General features: G+C 42.8%; 1 protein-coding gene across 1 annotated transcript in view; it reads left to right on the top strand.

Annotated features, from left to right (window-relative positions):
- The window catches only part of ACE2 (angiotensin converting enzyme 2), a 98,261-nt gene that overhangs the window by 11,136 nt on the left and 62,802 nt on the right, over positions 1-24,323 (top strand). Inside the window, exons 2-5 of the mRNA XM_077294183.1 lie at positions 19,030-19,188; positions 21,572-21,662; positions 22,367-22,510; positions 24,201-24,316. Coding sequence (XP_077150298.1) covers positions 19,030-19,188; positions 21,572-21,662; positions 22,367-22,510; positions 24,201-24,316 — 510 coding nt within the window. The remainder of the gene's footprint in view (positions 1-19,029; positions 19,189-21,571; positions 21,663-22,366; positions 22,511-24,200; positions 24,317-24,323) is intronic.

Genomic DNA, 24,323 nt, shown 5'->3' with positions numbered 1-24,323 from the left:
GTTAACCTGCGATTTCTGAGGCTGGTGACTCGGATAAACTTATCCTCAGAAGCAGAGGTGACTCTTGGTCTTCCTTTCCTGGGGCGGTTCTCATGTGAGCCAGTTTCTTTGTAGAGCTTGATGGTTTTTGCCACAGCACTTGGGGACACTTTCAAAGTTTTCCCAATTTTTCAGACTGACTGACCTTCATTTCTTAAAGTAATGACGGCCACTCGTTTTTCTTTACTTAGCTGCTTTTTTCTTGCCATAATACAAATTCTAACAGTCTATTCAGTAGGACTAACAGCCGTGTATCCACCAGACTTCTGCACAACACAACTGATGGTCCCAACACCATTTATAAGGTAAGAAATCCCACTTACTAAACGTGACAGGGTACACCTGTGAAGTGAAAACCATTCCCGGTGACTACCTCTTGAAGCTCATCAAGAGAATACCAAGAGTGTGCAAAGCAGTCATCAAAGCAAAAGGTGGCTACTTTGAAGAACCTAGAGTATAAGACATAATTTCAATTGTTTCACACTTTTTTGTTAAGTATATAATTCCACATGTGTTAATTCATAGTTTTGATGCCTTCAGTGAGAATGTACAATTTTCATAGTCATGAAAATACAGAAAAATCTTTAAGTGAGAAGGTGTGTCCAAACTTTTGGTCTGTACTGTATATATATATATTTTTTAAAGAACTGAAGTTGTTCGGTCTCATAGGGGTAGTCTGAAGTTGTCTCTTGAGCAGCTCACAGTTCTGCAGTTTCTGGGAAGGCGGGCGCTCTTCATTGTGTGATATAAGTTGTCGGTAGCAGAGCTGTTAGCATTAGGCCGGGGTCACACTTACGCAGGGGCGGACTGGGCCAGGTGGCAGGAGTGCATATGCCCCCCGGGCCGGTGCCTGAGCAGCTGCACAGGGCCGCTGGAGGACCGGCAGCGATTTTAATACATAGCGCGCCGCATCCCTCCAGCCGGCCCTTTAAAACTAAGCCAGGTCCTTGTGTGCGCGCGTTGCCCGCGCTGATAAGTGCCGCGGCGGCCCACGCTAGTGCGCGAGCACGGCCGCGGTCCTAGTTCCTGCGCGTGCTCGTCTGCTGCCCGTGTCAGCGCGGGCAAGCAGGAGACCACGCGCGCACATTTGAAAAGTCCGGCGCGCATAGGACGCCTCCACCTGACTGTGTCTGACGCTGGCCGGCCTGTACCAGCGTCAGAGAAGACTGCTCACCAATGCCTGGGATCCTCTTCACTGCCGACGCTGGAGAGGACCCGACACACCTCAGCCCTTCATCCTCCCGACCTCCCCCCCCCCATCTCAGGGACCTGGGTGAGTCCCAAGATGATTTTTTAATGTATATACAGCAGTTGCACCTATATAATGTGTATAGACTGCTATATAAACGTTATATAGGTGATACTGCTGTATATAATCACTATACCACTAAAATGTATGTATAGCAGTCTATATCTTATATAGGTGACACTGCTACTGATGCGTATATACCTTATATAGGTGACACTGCAGTGTGTGTGTATACATACTGTATATACAGTATACTGTACACACACATGTATGTATACACATATATGTACATGTATACACAGCAGTACCACCTATATAAAGTATATACACATAAGTAGCAGTGTTACCTATATAAGATGTAGACTGCTATACATACATTATATAGGTAGTATAGTGATTATATACATCAGTATCACCTATATAATGTATATTTAGTAGTCTATACACATTATATAGGCAATACCGCTACTGATGTGTATATAGGTGATACTGCTGTGTATATATGTCGTTATATAGGCAATACTGGTGTGTGTGTGTATACACACACACACACACGTACATATATACACAACAGTATCACCTATATATAACATATCTACACATCAGTATCAGTATTGCCTATATAATGTATATAGACTGCTGTATACATGATATATAGGTGATACTATCATTATATACAGCAGTAGCAGTATCGCCTATATATCGTGTATCCAACATTTGCAGTATCACCTGTATAATGTATATACTGCATATACGTTGTATAGGTGATACTGCTGTGTATAGCAGCACTATCTATCTGTGTCTAATATATATATATATATATATATATATATATATATATATATATATTTTTTTTATCAGTTTCATCTATATAATGTGTGTACACCAGTCACAGTATCACATACAATATATAGGTGATACTACAACTATACACATCAGTCGCAGTGTCAACTATATATTGTATATACAGTAGCTTCAATGTGATATATATTCAGCAGTCGCGGTGTCTCCTATGTACATCAGCCTCTGTGTCTCCTATGTGATGTATGCATCATAACATAGTATAATTCTGTCCTAATTACCGTATATTGTAGAGATGTGTGTGTGTGTGTATGTATATATTTTTTGAATATATATATATATACAGTATATATATATATATATATATATTACATAGAGAGAGAGAGAGAGAGTGTAGAGATGTTTGTATAGTATGGCGCTATGTATATATATATATATATACAATATATAGTTGACACTGCGACTGATGTGTATAGTTGTAGTATCACCTATATATTGTATGTGATACTGTGACTGGTGTACACACACTATATATACACTGCTGCCACATCTCTACACTATCTACTATATAATTGTCTAAGGGTCACTTCCGTCTGTCTGTCACGGATATTCATTGGTTGCGGCCTCTGTCTGTCATGGAATCCAAGTCGCTGATTGGTCTCGCCAGCTGCCTGTCATGGCTGCCGCGACCAATCAGCGACGGGCACAGTCCGATTAGTCCCTCCCTACTCCCCTGCAGTCAATGCCCGGCGCCCACTCCATATTCCCCGCAGTCACCGCACACAGGGTTAATGCCAGCGGTAACTGAGCGCGTTATGCCGCGGGTAACTCACTCCGCTACCGCCGCTATTAACCCTGTGTGACCAAGTTTTTACTATTGATGCTGCCTATGCAACGTCAATAGTAGAAAGATCTAATGTTAAAAATAATTAAAAAAAAATAAAAAAATCATTATATACTCACCTTCTGCCGCCTTTCCCACTCCTCGCGATGCTCCGGTGACCGGTCCATGCAAGCGGCAGGTTCCGTTGGCAAGGATGGTCTGCGAGAAGGACCTGCCGTGATGTCACGGTCATGTGACCACAACGTCATCACGGGTCCTGAGCGCCTGCGCGAGAAGGACCTGCGATGATGTCACGGTCAAGTGACTGCGACGTCATCACACCCTGGGACCGGAAGCTGCCGCCTGCACGGCACACAGGCGACAGAACTACAAGGGACCCCTCGGAAGGTGAGTATATGTTTATTTTTTATTTTTTAACCTGTGACATACATGGCTGGGCAATATACTACGTAGCTGGGCAATATACTACATGGCTCTGTGGTGTATACTACGTCGCTGTGCAATATACTACGTGGCTCTGTGCTGAATACTATGTCACTGGGCAATATACTACGTCACTGGGCAATATACTACGTCACTGGGCAATATACTACATGGCTGGGCAATATGCTACGTGGCTGGGCAATATGCTACGTGGCTGGGCAATATGCTACGTGGCTGGGCAATATGCTACATGGCTGGGCAATATGCTACGTGGCTGGGCAATATGCTACGTGGCTGGGCAATATGCTACGTGGCTGGGCAATATGCTACGTGGCTGGGCAATATGCTACGTGGCTGGGCAATATGCTACGTGGCTGGGCAATATACTACGTGGCTGGGCAATATACTACGTGGCTGGGCAATATACTACGTGGCTCTGTGCTGTATACTACATAACTGGGCAATATACTACGTGGCTGGGCAATATACTACGTGGCTCTGTGCTGTATACTACATTGCTGTGCAATATACTATGTGGCTCTGCTGTATACTACATCGCTGTGCAATATACTACGTGGCTCTGTGCTGTATACTACGTGGCTGGGCAATATACTACGTGGCTGGGCAATATACTACGTGGCTGGGCAATATACTACGTGGCTGGGCAATATACTACGTGGCTGGGCAATATACTACGTGGCTGGGCAATATACTACGTGGCTGGGCAATATACTACGTCACTGGGCAATATACTACGTGGCTGGGCAATATACTACGTGGACATGCATATTCTAGAATACCCGATGCGTTAGAATCGGGTCACCATCTAATATAATATATACACCGCTCTATATTCCTTAACACGGTATATAATATGCCTCTGTGTATATAATAGATTGTAGTATACCGTATAAACTCATGTATAAGCCGAGTTTTTCAGCATATTTTTTTTTGTCCTGAAAACACCCCCCTCGGCTTATACACGAGTCATTGTCCCAGAAAAACGGAGGGGGAGCAGCGAGTCACAGAATATTCCAGTGCCGTGAATATTCATTTCTCTTATAGGGTTCACAGCCACAGCCGCCGGCTTCCAGCACACATCCTACTTACCTTCCCTGCGCTCCCTCGCTGCATCTTGTTCTGGCGCCAGCAGCTCTTCAGACCGAGCGATCATGTGTCTGCCTCTCGTTAAGGTAATGAGTATTCACCCCTCTCCACTCCCATAGGCGTGGGTAAAGGCCGGAGACACACTGGTGCGAGATACGGCCGAGTCTCGCTGGTTAAAAGCAAGCTGTGGCACCTGCACTCCGGAGCGGAGCGTGCGGCTCCATGTATTGCTATGCAGCTGCACGCTCCGCTCCGGAGTGCAGGTGCCACAGCTTGCTTTTAACCAGCGAGACTCGGCCGTATCTCGCAGCAGTGTGTCTCCGGCCTAAATATTCATTATCTTAATGAGTGGGTGACACGTGATCACCCAGCCACAGGAGCTGCTGGCACCAAAACGAGATGCTGCGAGGGCATGCAGGGAAGGTAAGTAGGATGTGTTTTTTTTTTTTTTTTTTATCGGAACCATGCATACATGAACAAGGACGGAGCCATGCATAAAAGGACGGGGATAAGGAGCCATGCATACAAGGACGAGGATAAGGAGCCATGCATACAAAAATGGGAATAAGAGGCCCATGCATACAAGGACGGGGATAAGGAGTCATGCATACAAGGATGGGGATAAGGAGCTAAGGAGCCCATGCAGACAAGGATGGGGATAAGGAGCCATGCATACAAAGACGGGGATGAGGAGCCATGCATACAAGGACGAGGATAAGGAGCCATGCATACAAGGACTGGGATAAGGAGCTCATGCAGACAAGGATGGGGATAAGGAGCCATGCATACAAAGACGGGGATGAGGAGCCATGCGGACGGGGACGGGGGAGCCATGCAGACAAGGATGGGGATGAGGAGCCATGCATACAAGGACTGGGATAAGGAGCAATGCATACAAGGACAGGGATGGGGGGACCATGCATACAAGGACAGGGATGAGGAGCTATGCATACAAGGACGGGGATAAGGAGCCATGCATACAGGGACAGGGGAGCCATGCATACAAGGACGGGGATGTGGGGACAATGCATACCTGGCTTATACTCGACTCAATAAGCTCTCCCAGTTTTTTTCTGGCAAAATTAGGTGCCTCGGCATATACTTGGGTCGACATATACTCAAGTATATACGGTATATTGTGGAGCTGTGTATACTTCTACTGTCCTGCATAAATGGTATAATTCTCAGTATCTATTCTTATTATGTATGTGTGTGTATCTGTCTATCTATCACTCTGATTAATTGTGAGAAAAGTAGCGTACTCCTTATTGGCCCATGTGGCAACGTTTCGGATCCATAACTGCACATTTCTCTGATATGGAAGTGAAATGTTGCCACATGGACTAATATAGTGTATAAAAAAAAATCGGTTCCATTTTCTTCCACAAAAGTGGTCTGATTCTCTTCTCACTTGCTGTCCGTGTGCAGTCGGTTTTTTTTTTCTCAGCAGATGTTGCAGTCTGATACACAGCGAATCAGACCATTGAGAAGATGGAGAAATTAATTTCTCCGTCTCCTCCACACTTGTGCTGCGAGCGCATTGGAGCACGGACACTCGGATCATGCTCACAGCAGAGCAAGAGCCAAGTATCATTGGCAGATCACATCCAATGCCATATGCTAGTGTTATTCCACCCTAATGAGCACCTGTATTAAAGGGAACCTGTCACCCCCCCCCCCCCCCCCCGGCGTTTTTAACTAAAAAAGCCACCTTGTGCAGCTGTAATGCTGCATTCTGTGAAGGTGGCTCTTTTAGTTCTGGTCCCTTCCAACGCTGAAGTAATCGTTTTTAGAATTTGCCTGTCATACCTGTAGTTTGTCAGGGGGGCATGTCTTTTCCCCCCTGACACGAACGCCTCCCTCAGTACTCTGTGTGCCAGGCGCCACCTCCTCTTCCTTCATTAGCGTCTCCAGCGCCTGCGCTGTAAGTTTTTTTTCGGGCTTGCGCTGCCCTTCCAACTTACAACGCAGGCGCCGGGGCACTAATGAAGGAGAGGAGGAGGCGCCTGGCTCCGGAGCAGATACTGCTGGGCGGCAGGAGGAGCGCTGGTCCCCTGTGAGGGAGATGGCACCTCTGCTGTGAGTCCTCTGCAGAGCGGTCACTGGGCGCTGTGCTCCTCAGTCCTCTGCCATCCTCTGGGCTCTCCTCATCCCCAGGGTGTCCCTGATGCCTGCCTGCGGTGTAAAGAGCACCATGTAAATGGACCTGTGTTCGATCATGCGCACTGCGGCGCCATTCACATGTGGCTCTTCAAATAACGCCTTTAAGAGGAGTGTTGAAGGGCAGGACAAAGTATAGCAAAATTCACTGATCGGGATGGGGAGTGTTATAGTATGTGGGCTGGTGGGGTTTGTGTGGCAGGGCTGTTTTTTTTTGTCCCAGTCCGGCCCTGTGTGTGTGATTATACAGTGTGTGCGTGAGATTATACAGTGAGGCTGTGCCTGTCATTATACAGTGGGGCTGTGCCTGTCATTATACAGTGGGGCTGTGTGTGTGTGTGTCATTAATTATACAGTAGGGTTGTGTGTGTGTGTGTCATTATACAGTGAGGCTGTGCTTGTCATTATACAGTGGGGTTGTGTGTGTGACTGTCACTGTATACAGTAGGACTGTGTGTTATATATATATATATATATATATATATATATATATATATATATATAATATATATTCATTCGCATGCTTGCAGTCACAAGACCACCTGTTCCCGGCACCAGAGAATCCTCACAGTGTGCACGATATGGGGATTCACACACAGTGACTTTAGACATGTAGCTTAAGATCCGACAACCCCTTTAAGGATGGGCCGCGACTCATGGGCCACTGCTGTGTGGTTGCCCCCCAGGCTAAAATTTGCCAGCCAGCCCCTGCACTTACGAGTGCAATGCGAGAAACTCGCGCATCAATACCCAGCACTGCCGCTGGCACTCGGAACCAGAGTGTTCAGCTGCATGTATTTATATGAAGCTGGACGCTCCGGTCCCAAGTGTCGGTGGCAGTGCCGGGTATTGATGCAAGAGACTCACGCAAGTTTCTCACATTGCACTCGCATGTGTGACCCCGGCCTTAGCAAAACTTCTGTGGTTTCACTTTAACACATTTCACTTTGTTCTGCAGTTTGTGGCTTTCTTTTCTTATTCCCTCTGAAATTCTCTGCAATTGTCAAACTATTATATGTAAATATGCAATGTTCTAAGACAGAGAAAACACAGCAGAGAACGAGGTTAAATTCCCACAATGAGTTATTGATGTTGTGTATTTTTGGTGCACAAAAATCGCAGCATCTTAGGGTACCGTTACACAAAACGATTTACCAACGATCACGACCAGCGATACGACCTGGCCATGATCGTTGGTAAGTCGTTGTGTGGTCGCTGGAGAGCTGTCACACAGACAGCTCTCCAGCGACCAACGATGCCGAAGTCCCCGGGTAACCAGGGTAAACATCGGGTTACTAAGCGCAGGGCCGCTGTGCTCTGCTTTTACTTTACGTCCGGCGCTCAGTCAGTGCGGGAAGCAGACGGCGAGGGACCCGACGGACACCGGAATGTGAGTATGTACTGCTTGTTTTTTTTACATTTACAATGGTAACCAGTGTAAACATCGGGTTACTAAGCGCGGCCCTGCGCTTAGTAACCAGATGTTTACCCTGGTTACAAGCGAACGCATCGCTGGATCAGTGTCACACACACCGATCCAGCGATGACAGCGGGAGATCCAGCGACGAAATAAAGTTCCAAACGATCTGCTACGACGTACGATTCTCAGCGGGGTCCCGGATCGCTGCTGCGTGTCAGACACAGCGATATCGTATGGATATCGCTGGAATGTCACGGATCGTGCCGTCATAGCGATCAAAGTGGCACTGTGAGACGGTACCCTTACAGTCCCAGCAAACTTTATAGAAATCTTCTGCCAACTGTGCATATGCTGACCTGCGGTGCATGTTTCAAATCTATGACATGTCATTTTGTCTTGTGAGATCGCTGAGTTTTATGTGAAGATTTTCCCAATAGAGTTGTATTAGTTGTGTAAAATTTACAAAATTCAGTGCGCATTTATTTCTGGAAAAGAACTATGCGGTAAAATGCTCACGACACTCCTAGATGTATTTATTGAACAGTGTAGTTTCCAAAGTAAAGTCACTTTTGGGAAGGTTTCTGCTGTTTTGGCAACTCAGGGGCTCTGCATAACCAACAAAGCATCTGCAATCTAGTCTGGCCAATTTTTTACTCTAAAACTCAAATAGCTTTCAAACTCTGACCATGACCAAACGGTAGCTTCTGATCACATACAAGTGATTCTCACAAAATTATAATATCATCAAAAAGTTAATTTATTTCTGTTCTTCAATGCAAAAAGTGAGTCTCATATATTATATAGGGTCATTACAAACAGAGTGATATACTTCAAGTGTTTATTTCTGTTAATGTTGAAGATTATGGCTTACAGCCAATGAAAACGCAAAAGTCATTATCTCAGTAAGTTAAAATAACTAACAAAAAACACCTACAAAGGTTTCCTAAGCATTTAAAAAGGTCCCTTAGTCTGTTTCAGTAGGCTCCACAATCATGGGGAAGACTGCTGACTTGACAGATATCCAGAAGGCAGTCACTGACACACTCAACAAGGAGGGTAAGCCACAAAAGGTATTTGCAAAAGAAGCTGGCTGTTCACAGAGTGCTGTAGCCAAGCATATTAATGGAAAGTTGAGTGGAAGGAAAAAGTGTGGTAGAAAAAGGTGCACAAGCAATCGGGATAACCACAGCCTTGAAAGGATTGTTAAGAAAAAGGCAATTCCAAAATTTGGGGGAGATTCACAAGGAGTGGACTGCTGCTGGAGTCATTGCTTCAAGAGCCACCACACACAGACGTATCCAGGACATGGGCTACAAGTGTCACATTCCTTGTGTCAAGCCAATCATGACCAATAGACAAAGCCAGAAGCATCTTACCTGGGCCAAGGAGAAAAAGAACTGGACTGTTGCTCAGTGGTCAAAGGTGCAAAGGTGTTGTTTTCAGATGAAAGTAAATTATGTATTTCCTTTGGAAATCAAGGTCCCAGAGTCTGGAAGAAGAGTGGAGAGGCCACAATGCAAGCTGCTTGAGGTCTATTGTGAAGTTTCCACAATCAGTGATGGTTTGGGGAGCCATGTCATCTGCTGGTGTAGGTCCACTGTGTTTTATCAAGACCAAAGTCAGCGCAGCCGTCTACCAGGGAATTTTAGACCACTTCATGCTTCCCTCTGCCGACAAGCTTTTTGGAGATAGAAATATAATTCTCAAGCAGGACTTGGCCCCTGTCCACATTGCCAAAAGTACCAATACCTGGTATAAAAGCAACAGCATCACTGTGCTTGATTAGCCAGCAAACTCACCTGACCTTAAGCTCGACCTTAAGAATCTATGGGGTATTGTCAAGAGGAAGATGACAGACACCAGACCCAACAATGCAGATGAGCTGCTATCAAAGCAATCTGGGCTTCCATAACACCTCAGCAGTGCCACAGACTGATTGCCTCCATCCCACACCGCATTGATGTAGTCATTGATGCAAAAGGAGCCCCGACCAAGTATTGAGTGCATTTACTGAACATACATTTCAGCAGGCCAACATTTTGGATTTTAAAATCATTTTTCAAGCTGATGTTATAAAGTATTCTAATTTACTGAGATAATGACTTTTGGATTTTGATGGGCTGTAAGCCATAATCATCAACATTAACAGAAATAAACACCTGAAATTTATCAATCTGTAATGACTCTATAGAATATATGAGTTTCACTTTTTGTATTGAAGAACTGAAATAAATTCACTTTTTAATGATATTCTATTTTTGTGAGAAGCACCTGTATTGGGTGATTGCTGTGCTTAGGAGAAACCGGACTACACAGTTTATTGTGCATTTTCTCTTATTACGCTTGTAAAAATGTAAAATTTGAGGAAAAACAATATTTTATGCAAAATTAAATTTTCCATTTTTGCAGGCGATTGTTATTACATTTTGTGAAGCACCCAAAATGTTCTTTGCACCCCTAGATGAATTCCATACAGTTTCTAAAATAGTATTACTTTTGGGAGGTTTCTGCTGTTCTGTGCACATTAGGGGATTTGCAAATGTGGCATGGTGTTCACAAGCTATTGCATATAAATTTGTACTCCGAAGTGTCAACAAGTTCTCCTTCCCTTGGAGCCCTAAGGCCCCCTTCACATATCTGTACATGTGCTGTAATTTTTCACACGTACTGGAGACACTTACATATGGAGCTCCCCCACGTCAGGACAATGGGGTACTCGGTACCGGGTCCTTCTTCTCAGTTCTGGGGAGTCACGGTGGCCTGACCCGGTCCGTGGCCCTTTGAGGGGCGTCCAATTAAAGGTGAAGTTTGTATATGGTTCGTGACGCCACCTGTGGTATTCGGTCAGGGTGACCGATGCTGCTTAGGGGTCCGCTGGGGTGATGTTATGGCAGCAAGATGGTATACCTTCCCACAGGTGAAGTGTATCCCCAGGGCTTCCCAGAAGTGTAGATGGTGATGGTGTAAGGCGCGGTAAATAACGAGGACACAAGGTTGCAGTCTCTTTACCTTTTACTGAAGGCTTCGGTGTCCACAGTCCAGGGCACCGGATCACAGGGTAGGCAGAGTCCGGCCGGTCTGAAGGCAAATCCAGAGTCTCCTTATCCAGGTGGAATGCAATAGCCTTCCTATGCGCACAGTAACACAGTAGGTCCTCACTTGCTTAAGCTCTAATGAAGTCCTCACTGTTATTACTCTTCTCTCTCTGTTCTCCGTGATTGGATAGAACAAAACCCGTATGACTGATGGCCTGAGGCTTGTTTATAGGGACCCTAGAGACGCCCCGACCCCCACAAGTTGCCACCTGTCTTCTTAGGTATTTTAGGTTGGGCAGCCAACTTGGAATTGACTGTCCTGCCAGTCTCTGAAGCAATGGCATAGAGCACTTTACTCCCTCGGTATTCTGGCTACCGGAACGCGCACCAGAAGGATGCAGCTCCTCACGTCTACTATCCTCTCTGGTATCCACTTGTTGCTATGCCTTCGTTTCTCACTCACTAGAACACGCTTCCTTTCAATGTCTCTTTCCTGGGATGCTGCCACATGGGGTGCAGGCGCAGCTCCGTGGACCCTCGTCCTCCTCAGACCGAAGTCTGGATCTGCTGGAGATCACTCCAGATAGCTCGGCCTGGAGACCTTTCTCTCTCAATCTCCAGCCAAGAACTCTCTAACTTTCTAACCAACCCACCAGTTTTACCTAACTGTGAGGAGTGGCCTAGTAGATAGAACCTTTGCTTCCCCTGGTGGACTGGAGTGTGAAGTGTGTGGTGTGTTTGTGATACCTGGACAGGAGATCTCCCTTATTGCCTTCAGACGTAATATCGCTCCCCCTGGTGGAAGAACAACATTACTGCAACGACCAGGACTCTGGGGCGCTGCACATACATGCACCCATTATTATCTATGGGTTGGCACACATGTCCATGTGACTCACACGTAGACAGGTCTGTCTTTTTCTAGCAGACGGAGGACAATGCATACTGCACACGTATGACGTAAAGTGTGACATCCGTGTGCTGTCCATGTGACACGTACCAGAATAAAGTGCAAAATTTAAAATACAGATGTTTAGGTGTTAAAGATGTGCAAAGATATAGATAGATATTTGTGAGATCTGTAATTAGTTCATTGAGTGTGTTGGTTACTTTACATATATTAACCTAATAAATAAATGAAAAGATTGATGTGGGTCCCCCCATTTTTGATAACCAGGAAAGGTAAGCAGACAGCTGTGAGCTGATATTATCAGACTGGGAAGGTCCCTGGTTATTGGGCCCTTCTCAGCCTAAAAACGCCAGCATGCAGCCTCCCCAGAAGTGGTTAGATGCTCCAATTCTGGCGCTTTGTCTTGGCTCTTCCCGATTGCCCTGGTGTGTTGAGAATCGGGATAATGGGGCTTGGGGTTGATGTCAGCTGTGATTTGTCAAAAATCACAGCTGGCATCAAAGCCTGGTGTTAGTAATGGAGAGGTGTCTATCAGACAGCATGATTTCTAACCCAGTAATAAAAAAACACACACACAAAAAATACTTTATTTGAATAACCACTCCCCAATTCCCCCAACATTTTTCTTGGTTCACCAATTTATTTAAAAAAAAAAAAAAAAGAACAAACAATCAGAATACTCCGGGGAGCAACAGGAATAAAACAAAAGCAAAATTTGCCTGCTGTAGACTTTGTGACAGGTACTCTTTAATATGGATATCATGATTACTATGTTAATCACCTCTGTAGGGTCTGCAAGGATCCACTGTATTGAATGATGCCCAGGCCTGTATTTTCTATTAGTACCTTGTATATAGTATACAGTGTACTCATAATTATACCACATAGTGCCTAATTATAGGATCTGTTCAGAACAGTAGACAAATAACAGCTTAAGCAAAAGATAGGGACTGAACGAGGATCCAAAGGAATTGAAGCCATTCATAAAAGGCATCCTATGTAAAAAAAAAAAAAAACTACTATGGAATTAAAAGCATGGTAATTTGGGTTGTAAGTCACCCTATAACAGGGGTGGGAAACCTTTTTTCTGCCAAGGGCCATTTGTCTATCACTAGGGGGCTGTAGAAAATTATTGACTTGAAAAATATCCTGTTATATTTAATCAAACGTTTAAATAACTCACCCCCGAATGTCATGACTGGAGATGCTTCTCTATGGTGAGACGTGTGATGTTAGGTGGTATGGATGATGTTGCTAATTTTCCAGGTTTGCATCAGTCTGGAGCGCAGGTGACTCTCTGCGATGATAAGTTTTGTAAAGAACTTGCAGCAGTAAGTCATACCGAATACAGAAGTATATTAGTATATTACACTGCAGGTCTCCTCACAGTGGGAAATCACTGCTCACGTTACATTTATAGAACTTAAGACATGGGAGACACCAAGACTGCTGTACATTCATCACATTGGAGACTCTGAGACTGTTACACATATAACACATAGGAGACTCTGAGACTGCTGTACATTCATCACATAGGAGACGCCGGGGCTGGAGTATATACATTACGCAGGATACACTAGGGCTGTAGTATAAGCATCCCATAGGATACACCTGGGCTGCGTAATATAGATCACAGGAGGAGATACAGGTCTGCGGTATGGACATCACAGGAAGATACACTGGAGCTGGAGTATATACATCACATAGGATACACCAGGGCTGAAGTATAGACATCACAGGAGTAGACACTGGGTATGGAGTATATACAGGGTGGTTCAAAAGTAGGTGGACAGAAAATAATAACATTTATTTTGATTTATATATAAAATTATATTTACTAACACAAGCATAACATTGACAATTAAATTTTATTCTGAACAATAATACAAAAGCCCTTACATTTTATCAACGCAGGTGCTCAAACTGTTTTCCATCACAATTTGCACAGCTTTGAAGTCTGCCTCTTACACTTCGACAAACATTTTTGCACAAGTCTCTTTGGGTATTAATTTCTTGAAATGGATCTCTTATGTAATTTTTCAAATCACTGACACTTTTTGGTTTTCAACTATAAACTTTGTCCTCGAGTACTCTCCAAAAGAAAAAAATCCATTGGGGTCAAGTCTGGTGAACGTTCGGCCAGTCAAGTGGGCCTCTTCTGCCAATCCATTTATTAGGAAATGATTCATCAAGATACTCGCGGACTACTCTTGAATAATGTGGAGGTGCCCCATCTTGTTGGAAATAAAGGTCATTTCAATTAGGCTGTTGCTGTAACTGAGGAACAACTTGATTCATTAGAATTTTGAGATACTTATCTCCTGTGACTGTTCCATAAAAAAAAAATGGTCCAAAAACACCAAAACTTGAAATACCACCCCAAACATTGACACCAGGCTCATTTAGTTGTTGCTCTAATGTTAAATGCATGTTCTGATTATACCAGTAAATAAAATTATGTCTGTTAACCCATTTATCCCATATGATGTACTTTCCCGTCGAAGTGACCTGAGACTTAATTCCCAGTGACAGCATAGTACGTCATATGCGATCGGCCGCGCTGACGGGGGGAGCGCGGCCGATCGCGGCCAGGTGTCAGCTGACTAGCGCAGCTGACATCAGGCACTATGTGCCAGGAGTGGTCACGGACCGCCCCTGGCACATTAACCTTCGGCACACTGCGATCAAACATGATCGCAGTGTTCCGGCGGCATAGGGAAGCATCGCGCAGGGAGGGGGCTTCCTGCGTGCTTCCCTGAGACCCTCGGAGCAACGCGATGTGATCGTGTTGCTCCGAGGGTCTCCTACCTTCTTCTCCCTGCAGGCCCTGGATCCAAAATGGCTGCAGGGCTGCATCCGAGTCCTGCAGGGAGGTGGCTTACCAGCGTCTGCTCAGAGCAAGTACACATATTTATTATTGCCGCGTCCGTAACGACCCCACCTATAAAACTGTCCCGCTAGTTAACCCCTTCAGTGAACGCAGTTAAAAAAAAAAAACGAGGCAAAAAACAACGCTTTATTATCATACCACCGAACAAAAAGTGGAATAACACGTGATCAAAAACATGGATATAAATAACCATGGTACCGCTGAAAATGTCATCTTGCCCCGCAAAAAATGAGCTGCCATACAGCATCATCAACGAAAAAATATAAAAGTTATAGGCCTCAAAACAAAGTGATGCAAAAATAATTATTTTTTCCATAAAATAGTTTTTATCGTATAAAAGTGCCAAAACATAAAAAAAGATATAAATGAGGTATCCCTGTAATCATACTGACCCCAACAATAAAACTGCTTTATCAATTTTACCAAATGTTGAATGGTATAAACGCCCCCCCAAAAAGAAATTCATGAATAGCTGGTTTTTGGTCATTCTGCCTCACAAAATTCGGAATAAAAAGAGATAAAAAAATGTCACGTGCCCGAAAATGTTACCAATAAAAACGTCAACTCGTCCCGCAAAAAACAAGACCTCACATGACTCTGTTGACCAAAATATGGAAAAATTATAGCTCTCAAAATGTGGAGACGCAAAAACTATTTTTTGCAATCAAAAGCGTCTTTTAGTCTGTGAAGGCTGTCAATCATAATAATCTGCTAAAAAAACGGTATAAAAGTAAATCAAACCCCCCTTCATCACCCCTGAGTTAGGGAAAAATAATAAAATTAAAAAAATGTATTTATTTCCATTTTCCCATTAGGGTTAGGGCTAGGGTTAGGATTAGGGCTAGGGTTAGGATTAGGGCTAGGGTTAGGATTAGGGCTAGGGTCAGGGCTAGGTTTAGGGCTAGGGTTAGAGTTAGGGCTAGGGTTAGGGTTAGGGCTAGGGTTGGGGTTAGGGTTAGGGTTGGGGCTAGGGTTAGGTTTGGGGCTAGGGTTAAGGTTTCATTTAGAATTGGGAGTTTCCACTGTTTAGGCACATCAGGGGCTCTCCAAACGCGACATGGCGTCCGATGTCAATTCCAGCCAATTCTGCACTGAAAAGGGCCCTTCCAAGCTCTCCCGTGCGCCCACACAGGGGTTTACCCCAACATATGGGGTATCAGCATACTCAGGACAAATTGGACAACAACTTTTGGGATCCAATTTCTCTTGTTACCCTTGGGAAAATAAAAATTTGGGAGCTAAAAAATCATTTTTGTGGGAAAAAATGATTTTTTATTTTCACGGCTCTGCGTTATAAACTGTAGTGAAACACTTGGGGGTTCAAAGTTCTCACAACACATCTAGATAAGTTCCTTGGGGGTCTAGTTTCCAATATGGGGTCACTTGTGGGGGGTTTCTACTGTTTAGTTACATCAGGGGCTCTGCAAATGCAACGTGATACCTGCAGACCAATCCATCTAAGTCTGCATTCCAAATGGCGCTCCTTCCCTTCCGAGCTCTGCCATGCGCCCAAACGGTGGTTCCCCCCACATATGGGGTATCAGCGTACTCAGGACAAATTGGACAACAACTTTTGGGGTCTGATTTCTCCTGTTACCCTTGGGAAAATACAAAACTGGGGGCTAAAAACAATTTTTGTGGGAAAAATGTTCTTTTTATTTTCACGGCTCTGCCTTATAAACTGTAGTGAAACACTTGGGGGTTCAAAGAACTCACAACACATCTAGATACGTTCGTTAGGGGGTCTACTTTCCAAAATGGTGTCACTTGTGGGGGATTTCAATGTTTAGGCACATCAGTGGCTCTCCAAACGCAACATGGCGTCCCATCTCAATTCCTGTCAATTTTGCATTGAAAAGTCAAATGGCGCTCCTTCCCTTCCGAGCTCTGCCATGCGCCCAAACAGTGGTTTACCCCTACATATGGGGTATCAGCGTACTCAGGACAAACTGCACAACAACTTTTGTGGTCCAATTTCTTCTCTTACCCTTGGGAAAATAAAAAATTGGGGGTGAGAAGATCATTTTTGTGAAAAAATATGATTTTTTATTTTTACGGCTCTGCATTATAAACTTCTGTGAAGCACTTGATGGGTCAAAGTGCTCACCACACATCTAGATAAGTTCCTTAGGGGGTCTACTTTCCAAAATGGTGTCACTTGTGGGGGGATTCAATATTTAGGCACATCAAGGGCTCTCCAAACGCAACATGGCGTCCCATCTCAATTCCAGTCAATTTTGCATTGAAAAGTCAAATAGTGCTCCTTCCCTTCCGAGCTCTGCCCTGCGCCCAAACAGTGGTTTACCCACACATATGGGGTATCGGCGTACTCAGGACAAATTGTGCAACAACTTTAGGGGTCCATTTTCTCCTGTTATCCTTGGTAAAGTAAATCAAATTGAAGCTGAAATAAATTTTGTGTGAAAAAAGTTAAATGTTCATTTTTATTTAAACATTCAAAAAATTCCTGTGAAACACCTGAAGGGTTAATAAACTTCTTGAAAGTGGTTTTGAGCACCTTTAGGGGTGCATTTTTTAGAATGGTGTCTCACTTGGTTATTTTATATCATATAGACCCCTCAACATGACTTCAAATGAGATGTGGTCCCTAAAAGAAAATGGTGTTGTAAAAATGAGAAATTGCTGGTCAACTTTTAACCCTTATAACTCCCTAACAAAAAAAAATTTTCGTTCAAAAATTGTGCTGATGTAAAGTAGACATGTAGGAAATGTTACTTATTAAGTATTTTGTGTGACATATCTCTGTGATTTAAGGGCATAAAAATTCAAAGTTGGAAAATTGTGAACTTTTCAAATTTATCATTTTTTCACAAATAAACGCAAGTCTTATCAAAGAAATGTTACCACTATCATGAAGTACAATATGTCACGAGAAAACATTGTCAGAATCACCGGGATCCTCTGAACCGTTCCAGAGTTTTAATCTCATAAAGGGACAGTGGTCAGAATTGTAAAAATTTGCCCGGTCATTAACGTGCAAACCACCCTTAGGGCTTAAGGGGTTAATATGGCCAGATCATCACTCCACATAATGTTATCTAAAATTACAAGATTTTCTTCAATTTCGTTAAGCATAATCTCACTAAATTGCAGCCACCTGTCTGGATCATCCTCCAATAAACCATGAATTAGACGTGGACGATAAGCTTTCCACCCAATAGATTTCAAGATTTGCATGATGGAAGCTCGTGAAATTCCCAATTCTAAAGAGACTCTTCTGGTGGACTTTTTTTGACTCTGAACAAATGTTTCAGCAACAAGTTGTTTATTATTATCTGTACAGGCTGTTTTGGGTCGACCAGTTTTGGAGCATTAAGGATTGAGCCAGTGGCATCGAATTTGTCACGAATGCGGTAAATGGTTTGTCTCTTTGGGGCTTGAGTGCCAAATGTTTCAACCCAATTTGCTCTGTTTCAGCATTTTGAGATTTCCAATACTCTTTTAAAATCCATTTTCTTTGATCTGTATTTAAATTATTTGCCATTTTGGGGAGATTTATCTGTGAAAACTGGATCTGTGAAACTGATTCAGTTGACTTAGCAACCAGTCAGATTCCACCTTTCATTTTACAAAGAGTCTGTGAAGAATGAAAAGTGGAATCTGATTGGTTTAAATCTCCCCCTTCATAACCCTATTACACATACTGTCCACCTACTTTTGGCCACCCTGTATATTACGTAGGATACATAGCATTGCATGGTAACTCCGCCCACAAAGTACGTCCTGATGCCAACACTGGCTGGACAAGGTCCTTCATTGCACTCAGTGTTCAGGAGTGAACACATCAAAATGCAGCTGCCAGCCTGAGCACTGCGTTCCAAAAGAATCTGCAGATGGGCTGGAGAATAGCTCCGCAGGTCTTGAGTTCCCCACCTCTGTCCTACAACAAGAGTAAGAATAACAGTCTGATGATTGCATTTACCGTGTGTATATTTCTTTTATACCCTTGTTTTATGGTATTTCCCTTCACTTTTGGTCAAGTTACCCTTCAGCCTATAATGTCTACTATTTGATAGTCACAAGCTATATAATACTGCAGTCCATTATATTGTATAATCATGTATTATGTTATGTGTTGACTTGCCTTACAGAATGCACAAAGTAATGTAATAATATACTTAATTTTCCAGAATGCGGCTTCAGCAAAGTGGTCAGAATTTTACTCGAATGCCAGTGACTTCTCCACAAAATATCCAGTAAATGAAGTGACGGACAATATGGTAAAATTACAGCTTATCCACCTGGGAAGCAAAGGATCAGGAGTTCTACCAACTGACAAGTACACTAGAGTAAGTAGAGATCTGACCAGAAGTGCATAAATAATTGGAAATAAATATATGTTATTCTATATTTGTTTATAGAAATTCACATTAACAGGTTATAGGCAAAATATCAATTTATCCCTTATTCATAGGATAAAGGTTAATTTACTGATTGCTGGGCTCCGCCTGCAGAGACCTCAGAGAGCTGTACTCTCCTTTCTCTCGCAGTCCCATGGACAATGAATAGGACCCGGAGAAATTAGTAATTTCTCTCTACCTAGGCTATAGCTTCATATTTTGGGAATAACCCTTTAATGGAACCTATGATATTTTAGCAGATTTCATTCCTAATTGTAATAGACATGAAATTTGCTTTTCTTTCTTATTGTAAACTGTAAGCCTACAATGTTTTCGGACACCCCCCAATTAAGCACTGATATTGCGGTTATGACTCCTTTTCCATACATTATACAGAGAACTGCTTTGTCCAACATATATACTAGCAAACGTCATCAGCATATGACAATTAATTAATTCAGAAATTCCACTATTACTACACACATAAAAATGGGACACCTTTAGTGAACCGATTGTGAGCAAAAAAGTGTATAAGTGTATAAATGTGCCAAGGTGTACCTCATGGGAGGACCCTAATTTTTGTAGCTCACTTCTATATGTGCCTTCAGCTAGGCCTCAGATAAACTTTGGAAGAGATAGGATCTGGCTTAGCTCTAATTAAAACCTTTCTGAGAAAGATGGTTGGACAAGGGTGCATGCTCATATATTATGTTCGAATCCCTGCAGCTGCATGATTTGTGGCTGTTAGACAGCCTGAATGCATGTGGGGATTCTCTAACAAACAGGCAATCCCCACATGTGTTGAGGCTGTCTAACAGCCGCAAATCATGCAGCCGCAGGGACTCGAAAATAGTATACGAGCACTCCCAGATGCTTAGGGTTTGAAGTGTGAAGGTGATCCTGTGGAAGAGGGGACTAAAAGCGAGGGATAGCGTGATCCTAAGGAAAAGTGACAGAAAGAGACAGAGCTGCCTTCTGGAGACAGGTCCTAGGATAAGATGGCTAGCCACAAGACCTGGAGCTTATAACACAAAGTTATACAGAAGTATACAGAAAGTAACAGGCCTTACCAGGACTATTGAAGGGACATCCAGGGTGCCAGTAGTTTAATAAATTGGATGCAGAACCGCTTAGCAAGTAAAGAAGACTTGTGAATCAGGACTGTAGCGTTAAAGCTGGGTTGTGGCAAAGAAGGGAGGAACAGTGTGCCTAGAAGTCGTGGAGTAAACTACAGAGGAAGGATACTATGGGGAAAACATGCTGTGAAAGAAATATTCATAAGACTTTTTACCTTTTATATAACCCTTACCAAGTTACTGCTCAGTAAAAAGTTTATTTTTGAATGGTGGTCTCCCTCATTGAACTGTAAAACATCTTGTGCTAGCAAGCCCACAAAACCTGCTATATGCAGCCTGGACGGGTGTAATGCAGTCACATCCAGCCAGGATCCACACTTTCATGTAACTTGTCAGGGCGCTGAAGACGTGTGCTACCGCCCTGTGCTGTGTTCCACTTACACTGAGGGTTTTATCACCAGGACATTATCATTGCTGTGATTAGCTGCTGTGCGGGCTCTTGTTAGAAACTGCCCTCTCCTGTGATAAGCAGCTTATTGTCAATAAACAATGTAAATACAGAGCCTGGTGTGGGGCGGGGTTAGCTGATTGTGGGCGGGGTTAGCTTTCTCAGCTCTGCTGCATTGCTAAATCTAAAAACTCTGATAATGTCAGAACAACTGCTCCCTGTAAACTAAGTGATACATCATTGGATTCCGGGTCTCTTTCTCTACAATGTGCTACTCTCAGATGAGGAAGCAAAAACCTGCTGACAGATTTTCTTCGAGAGTAAACGGAACTTATAATGTCTGACATGAAATGTAAGGAACTTTGGGAGCTTGGGCGCCCATAACCCTGCCTCAGTTTTACTGGTTCTCCTTCCTTGGATGTCTTTTGTCAAGTTTTAACCACTGAAAGTTGAGAACACCTCACAAGATCTGACATTTTGGAGTTGACCTGACTATTTAGTTATTATATTTTGGCTATTGTCATAGTCACTCAGATATTTAAACATCAACTTCAAGATCTGACTGTTCACTAGTTGTCACCCGATATATCATATTCATTGAAGCAAGCTCTGTTTTTCTGATACAGAGCTCCCCACCCAGTATCCCCATTATATAATCAGATTCATTAGATAATATACTGGTAACCTGCAGCCACCACTAGGGGGAGCTCACTGAATACAGCTATTGAGTTCATGTACAGCAGAACAGCACTGTGATGAGAATGATCTACATTATATCTCAGATGTTTTTAAAATGGTTTCTTTGCAGCTTAATGCAATTCTAAACGAGATGAGCACAATTTACAGTACACAAACTGTATGCAGTCCAGATGGATCAAGCTGCCTGCCCTTTGAACCAGGTATATCATTTTAGACACTTTTCCGCCTTTATGAAAGATTATTCGGATATTAACCTAATAGCATCTGACAATATATAAAAACATAAAAGCAGAAACCCACCCTAATATCTTCATACATATGCATAAAAAGTCTGAGAATCTAAGGTAATATACTGCTTTATTCATGTATTGTTCCTGCCATATAGTCCGAAGCTGCATGCGTAGTCCTACTAGAATCAACCAGTACGCCCAGTGGCCCACCGCCAAGGGTGGAAGACCATGCAGCTGCTATTGGGCCTGTGAGTTGATGGGCAACCTATACTGAACTGCCTTGCCTGGAGTTTGCCCACTACTGTCAACATGCATCATATACGTACAGCAGAAGTTTCACGGAGCTGGTTAAAGCAAGTCTGCATAGCCACCTCTGAATGGAGCAGTGGCTTGGCATGTAGACCACCACTTTTCATATCTGGCAATTGCCCCGTTCATGCTGGATACTTCCCATTCTGTAGATGAGCGAGTTATCACCATTCTAGATCTGGATCAATGAATATAATCTTTGATGGCCATTGGAACATTTGCCATGATCAACTTTGTTGAAGGGGCCATTTTTTCGACTAGTGATGACTTGGGGCAATTAAAGTGGTTAATCAACATAATACAAAAGTAGAGTTAGCAGCCCTGGAAAATCTGTTGTAATGTGTTCTCTACAATCACGAACTTAGGTTTGGATCGTATCATGCTAGAGAGCCAAAACTATCATGAGAGGCTTTGGGTCTGGGAAGGGTGGAGAGCAGAAGCTGGAAAACGAATGAGAAAACTTTATGAAGAATATGTTGACTTGGAGAATGAAGCTGCTAGACTGAACGGTGAGATTGATATCTATACTTCTATTTCTAAAATGTAATGTATGCCTAATACATTTTTAACTATTTAGATCTAAAATTCCAGACTGATCATTTTAAGTTTATCTATTAAAACTCCACGTTTCTGATACAGAGATCCAAATACCCTATGTATGTTTGGATTTGTAAGATAACATGCCAGTTACCTGCAGCCACCACTAGAGGGAGCTTAGGAGCTTACCGCATACTGTGTTAGCTGCGCCTGCTCTTTCACCCCCCCGGATGTTTATTACGTCTGTAGGAGAGTCTGAGAGCTCGAGGGGCTCCACTGCAACGGTGTTATTATTTGACTTGGGGGAAACATTGTCATTCAGAAAGGGTTGTCTAAATAATGGACATCCCCTTTAAAATGAGAATACTGAATTCCAAAATCAGCAGCACAATCACTACATTGAGAAGCAGGCTACTGAATTTCTTCAGATGCTATTGATGAAATATAATGGTGTTTAAAAGTTTGTGCATAAATCTGACAAAAACTACATCAGATTTTCCCTCAAGTCCTGTAAGTAGATAAAGAGAACCAAATCAAACAAATGAGTTAAAAATATTAGACTTTGTCATTTTTTAAATGTGGAAAATGGTCCAATATCACGTCTGTGAATGGCAAAAGTATGTGAACCTTTGCTCTTAGTAAGTGCTGCGATCCCCTTGTAGCCCAGTCCTCAATACAAATCAGCTTCAACTGTTATGTTGGTGGGTTTTCTCCATGAACTGTTCTCTTCAGATACTTCCACAACATTTCTATTGGATTAAGGTCAAGACTTTACTTGGTCATTCCAAAACTTTAACTTTATTCTTTTTTAATAATTTTATTGCAGAACAACTTGTGAGCTTTGGGCAACTATATTGCTATGAGAGCCACTTTCTCTTAAGTTTCAGCTCATGTACAGATATCCTGGCATTTTACTTTAGAATTTGTTGATAAAATCTTGAATTTATTATTCTATCAATGACATGGCAACCCATGATGGACTATATGTAGTAAAACAGGCTTTAACCATCATACTGCCACCACCATATTTCACGGACGGTATGAGGTTATTTACTGTAATTTAGTGTTTTTTTTATCTCCACACATAATGCTGTCCATTTAAAAAAAACTCTGTTTTGTGCTCATCCTTCCACAAAACATTGCTCCAATTGTATTCTCATTTGTCCAAGTGATCTTTAGCAAACTGTCGCCGGGCAGCTATGATCTTTTTGGTGGTTAGTGGCTGTCTCTTTGCAATCCTGCCATACACCCAATTGTTGTTCAGTGTCCTAATGTTGGCCTCATAAACATAAACATTAACATTAGTTAATGTGAGAGAAGCCTTTAGTTGCTTTGCGATTTTCTTGAGTTTCTTTGTAACCTTGCACAATATTATACATCGGAGTGATCTTCATTGATCAACCACTCCTAGTGGTAGCAGGTAACAATGGTCTTGAATTTCCTCCATTAGAATACAATCTGTTTGACTGTGATTTGGTGAAGTAAAAATTCTTTAGAAATAGTCCCATTGTTTATTTTTATGTCTTGTGTGAAAATCTATTTTTTTAGGTCAAATTTATGCCAAAATATGGAAAGTTGTAAAGGTTAAACAAAGCTAATGTGATACATTCTACACAATTTTGTAATATTGCTGTAACTGTAAATCCCTTTTTTGAATTTTAGGTTACGAAGATTATGGAGATTATTGGCGAGGAAATTATGAAACCTTGACTGATGATAGCAAATACCAATACAGTAGAGAAGACTTGATGAACGACGTGGAAGAAACATTTAAACAGGTATCTG

Source organism: Ranitomeya variabilis, chromosome 3 (genome assembly GCF_051348905.1).
Source record: "Ranitomeya variabilis isolate aRanVar5 chromosome 3, aRanVar5.hap1, whole genome shotgun sequence".
Taxonomy (NCBI): Eukaryota; Metazoa; Chordata; class Amphibia; order Anura; family Dendrobatidae; genus Ranitomeya; species Ranitomeya variabilis.
Note: the sequence above shows the minus strand (reverse complement) of the source record. Positions and strands in the feature narration are given on the sequence as shown.